The sequence below is a fragment of the Gossypium raimondii genome, chromosome 3 (genome assembly GCF_025698545.1).
Source record: "Gossypium raimondii isolate GPD5lz chromosome 3, ASM2569854v1, whole genome shotgun sequence".
NCBI classification, from domain to species: domain Eukaryota; kingdom Viridiplantae; phylum Streptophyta; class Magnoliopsida; order Malvales; family Malvaceae; genus Gossypium; species Gossypium raimondii.
The window spans coordinates 38,719,465-38,724,808 of NC_068567.1; the positions used below are offsets into that span (position 1 = coordinate 38,719,465).

General features: G+C 34.4%; 1 protein-coding gene across 1 annotated transcript; it reads right to left on the bottom strand.

Moving 5' to 3' along the window:
• Window positions 1-667: 667 nt before the first annotated feature.
• Window positions 668-3,059, bottom strand: LOC105794230 (UDP-glucose 6-dehydrogenase 5). Its single transcript, XM_012623294.2, has 2 exons — window positions 2,877-3,059; window positions 668-2,349 (listed from the first exon to the last, which is right to left on the bottom strand). The coding sequence occupies exon 2, from the start codon at window positions 2,336-2,338 to the stop codon at window positions 896-898; it is 1,443 nt and encodes a 480-aa protein (XP_012478748.1). The 5' UTR covers window positions 2,339-2,349; window positions 2,877-3,059; the 3' UTR covers window positions 668-895.
• Between the last annotated feature and the right edge of the window lie 2,285 nt (window positions 3,060-5,344).

Here is a 5,344-nt window from a genome sequence, read left to right on the forward strand (position 1 = left end):
GAGTTTGATTTTTTTTAATGTGGTATATATTTGTGTTATTTTTGTCTAATTTGATACATGTATTTGATAAAAGTTATATATTTTGGTACTCAAAGGTGACGATGTTAACATTTTTAGTGTTTATTCAAGTTTTAGGATTGAGCTAATGAAAGTTAATTGCTAATATTATTAGGTCTGAATTTTCATAATTTTGTTAATAAATAAATTTAGTGTTAACGTGAATTTGTTTAATTTTTCGTTTAATTTGATAAATACAATCGATGGATGTGACTGAATTTGAATTCAGTTTTAAGGTTGATTTGATGAAAACAAATTACTAATATTATTAGCTAATTATGAATTTTTATTAAATAACTCTAAAACTCAAATTAAACACTAAAAGTTAACACCATTATCTTTAAATACCAAAATGTATAAAAAATAACACATGTACTACATAAACTTTTTGAAAAACATATATAAAAAAAAACTAAATTTAGGTAAAAGGATAATTTAAATGTTACATACTTGTACAATGAAATAAAAACTATTTTTATTGGCATCAGACTTAATTCAGCTCAGTTGCCCCTTATTAGTGGCAATTTAGCAGTTGCATCAACAGGAGTTTCAGAGAATCTCCAATTTGAAAAACATGTGGTAGGATTGATGCATAAGATAAAGTGTGGTATAAAATTAAATGGTAAATGTTTTTTTATATTAAACTAATAACAAAGCAGATACTGTGGTGGCTAAGGACAGATCCAGACACTAATGTTTCAACTCCCAAGTAATCCAATATAAGTTGAAATACCATAATCTTAATTCTAAAAGAAATGAATGTTATAAAGCATACTATCGGATAATGTTTTCCTCGAGATTATAAAGTTGTAGCTCAACCATGGTCCAGAATACAGTCTTATGCCACCGCTGGCATGTCCTTTAGCCATTCATCCAATGGCTTTCCAATGGAGTAGACAATAAACCCGATTTCCCTCAGCTTAGCTACATCCACGATGTTCCGGCCATCGAAGACGAATGCAGGCTTCTGCATGTTATCATAAATCTTCTGGTAATCCAGGGTTTTAAACTCATCCCACTCTGTCAGAATGCAAATCCCATGAGCATCCTTTGTTGCCGCATAGGCATCCCAAACAACGCTAACTTGCTTCATGGAACTCGGGCTCGTCGGCTGAAGATGAACTGGATGGTCCCAATCGAACTTGTTCATCGAAAGATCCCTCTGAATCTGCTCTTCGCTGACTTGAGGGTCGTATATGCTCAGCATAGCCTTGTCACCCAACAGTCCTTTGCACACATCGATCGCCGGGGTCTCCCTAGTGTCACCAGTGTCCTTCTTGAAAGCAAATCCAAGAATGGCAATCTTCTTCCCTGAAACTGTGTTGAACATTGAGGACACAATCCGGTTCACAAAGCGAGTTTTCTGGTAATCGTTCACCTTTATCACTTGTTTCCAGTAATTTGCTACCTCTGGGAGCCCATTGCACTCACAGATATAAACCAAGTTGAGAATGTCCTTTTGGAAACATGATCCACCAAAACCAACACTAGCATTCAAGAACTTGGGTCCTATTCTCGTATCCTTCCCGACAGCATGAGAAACTTGGCTCACATCAGCACCAGTGGCCTCACACAATGCCGACATAGCATTAACAGAAGAGATTCTCTGTGCCAAGAAGGCATTGGCAGCGAGCTTCGAAAGCTCAGCAGACCAGAGGTTGGTGCATATGATACGGTCCATCGGAACCCAGTGAGCATAAACATCCCTCAATGCCTTAATAGCCTTTTGACCTTCTGGGGTCTCTCTGCCTCCTACGAGAACACGGTCAGGTTCAAATAGGTCCTGGATTGCAGTTCCCTCAGCAAGGAATTCAGGGTTGGAGAGAATCTGAAAGTTGATGCCTTTGCTATTGTGTGTCAAAATTTTCTCAATTGCCTCGGCAGTTTTAACAGGGACGGTCGACTTCTCAACCACAATCTTGTTGGATTTGGATACATCGGCGATCATACGAGCCGCACTCTCCCAGTACGTGAGATCAGCCGCTTTCCCAGCACCAAGGCCTTGAGTTTTGGTGGGTGTGTTAACCGAAACAAACACTATATCAGCCTCAGAAACATGCTTCTCCACATCACTGCTAAAGAAAAGGTTCTTTCCTCTGCATTTCTTCACCACCTCGTCGAGCCCTGGCTCGTATATGGGGAGAGTATCACTATTCCAGGCACTTATTCTTGGCACTGAAATATCCACAACAGCTACTTGAATTTCTGGGCATTTTAGTGCAATAACTGCCATTGTTGGCCCACCAACATATCCGGCTCCGATGCAACAGATCTTCACCATTGTTCGATATCCTAAAACATACACATGTAAAACAAAACATCTAATTTAAGACACAGAAAACCTATGAAGCATCGAAATTAGCAAACAATGATGCCGGCAATACGTTAATTACCCGGGATCTTTTTCTTTAATAAACAAAACTCTTTTTTTTTTTAAAGCTTAATTCCAAGAAAAGAAATTACAAAACAAATGTTGATGAACTAGTAAGAGAAATCAGATCTATGGTTTCCCAGTATATATATATCAAATTAAGGACTAGAGGTCCAAAATGCAAACAGACTAAGAAAAAAAAATGGGTCAATTACTAGTAATTCCTTTTAACAAGAAGAATAATTTCAATGAACACATTTAGCCATGAGATCTAACCAGAAAAGAAAAAAAACAATGGAAACAAAAACAGATCCATCAATTAACAAAACCCAAATAACATGAATCCAAAAAGAAATGAAATAAGCCAAAACGTAGGTAGACAAGAACAAAAAGAGAGGGAAAAATTAAAACCCATAGAATGGAAACAAGGGAAGATCAAATAACTTACCTTTTTGGGTCTTGAGCTATTAGATAAAAGATAGATGAAGCAGAGAGGCCGTGAGGGAAATGGCGAAGAATGAGGAGATCTAAAAGATTTCCATTTATATAGAAATATTGTCAGCTAAATCACATCGAAGATCCAACCACTCAAGTGCTTCCACCACGGCCCATATTTACAATTTATTATTATTTTCTACAAATTATCAACTCTTATTCTTACACGTTTCTTACTCCCTTGACTCATGAATCCCACACTTAACTAATAACTACCGACAGTTTTTTTTAATTAATTATTCTAAAGTTTGCTAAAGCTTCTTCCTTTTTCAGTGGGGACGTTTCAATGGCAGATGGAAATTTTGTTCTTTAGTGTTCAATTGGAAATACAAAATAATTCGTACAGCGACAAAAACCCAGATCCTGTCAGTGATTATGGCTGCAGTTAAAGCACAGAGTTTGGTATGAATTTACATCATCTATAGAGAAAACCAAGCCATATTTTTGTGGGACTTAATTCAACTTTATAAGTAAACAAAGGGATTTACTAATCTTTCAAAATTACAAAGTAATTCAACATTAAACTAAACAACTAGAATAAATTTATAGAAATGAAATTGCTATTAATTTAAGGATTCATAGGTAATAATAACAAAAAGTTAAAAAGGGGAATTTTATAGTGAAATTGATATAAAATAGAAGCACCCATGTGGGTTGTATAGTTAGGTAGAATAAAAGGAATATTTAGAGTATTTGGAAGCTTTCAAGGGCATTCGTGCAGGACACTAAAAGTACTTTATTTTCTTTTTTAATATTAAACAAGACAGCCTAGTTTAAAGTTGGTTGATACTTGTTTTCATGTCATTGATGTGATCCAGAGGGTGCAAATTTTTTATTTGAATTATGATAATTTCGAGTCAATTAGATGAGATAGATGGTTTTGGATTTTACTCCATTGTCTTTCAATTAATTTTCTATATATATGATTTGAATGAGTGAATCTCTCATTAATATTTATTCTCTTAATGAATTTACAAAATACGGAAGATTGATTTATTATTTAAGTTATGCACGTAAAATATTAATAGGTATATTAGCCCAAGTCATGTATTTTTAATGTTTATAGTGTTATTAATGTATATGCATTGATTTTAGTAGGTACTTGACCAAATTATACATTCTTAATTATCAATGTATGAGTAAGGTTAATTTTCAATTTTAGCTATATTACATTAAGATGATTTTGTGTATTTGTACAGTTTAAGAACTAAGGGAAGAAATACAGTTCATTACATTGACACTATGATGGGTTATGTCTTATAAAAATACTATAAAGATCCCTCCCTCCATTTCTCACCACTCAAAATCAAACATCAAAAGTGAGTAAGGAGAGAGATCAAGTGTCACACCTGAAACTGTTAAAATTAAAGTTTGGTCTTGATTGTAGGGAAGACATTGATGAAAATGATTATTTTGAATTAAATTCCATGGTAAGTAGAGGTATCAAATTGATAAACTTTCAGTTCATATGGGCTTCAGTGTGAATTATTGAATCTTGTGAACCGATTGGTGGACAAGTTGAATTACAATTCTAGTTCCATTACATTTGAACTAGATGGTATAAGTGGGGAACAACATGATTATAACTTTAATATTTTATATTGAATGTTGGAATTGGTGAACAGAAGTGAGAGGGTTATAAGTAGGAGAACCGAAATCAGAGAGGTATAAGTAGGAGAACCGAAGATGCTATTCTTCGATTCTCTTGTTTTGGCATTCGTCTTCTTCATTTTCCTTTTCTTTTTCTGGAATGGTAAGGAAGTAAGGAGCAATTTGCATGAAGGAAAAATAGACTTATTAGCTTGAAAAATTAAAAATCTGTAGATCTGGTAATCTTTCTAACCCTTTTGTACCTTTTTTATTGAAGAAAAGAGGTAAGAAACTTGTAAGTTACTGTAAAGTTCATGGTGGTGAACATAAAATCTTAGAGAGCTTATAAAAATATTCTACATGTTAATGGATTTCTATTGTCTCACTTATGAATGTTGTCGTTTTGATTGATGAATGGTTATTTTGTTTAGCTAACCAAGGAGGAGGCCCAAGTGACAAAGGAAAGGCTAAATAGGTGTAGGGTTCTAGCATCCGGGTGTTTTTGCGGGTGAGTTTCTGAACTCCAACTGTAACACCTATAACCTGATCCTGTTGTCGAACCCGAGTTACGAAATGCTACAGTCATAACCAGAATAGAACACATTCAAATCACATTGATTATCTCACGCAAGCATAGAATACTTCATAATTGCACAATTATTTGTAACAATCCGTTTTCAGTGAAATCGGAACAGTAGTTTCGGGACCACAAATTCGAGGTCGAAAGAAAATTTATTTTAATATTATTTTATGGTCTACATTATGATAGAAATATTTTATAAAAATATCGTTAAGAAATTTTACTGATTACATGTCTAATTTGATGAAAAG

Bases quoted from the DNA above. Each gene is read 5' to 3' on its own strand.
- LOC105794230 (XM_012623294.2), bottom strand. From the start codon at position 2,338: ATGGTGAAGATCTGTTGCATCGGAGCCGGATATGTTGGTGGGCCAACA.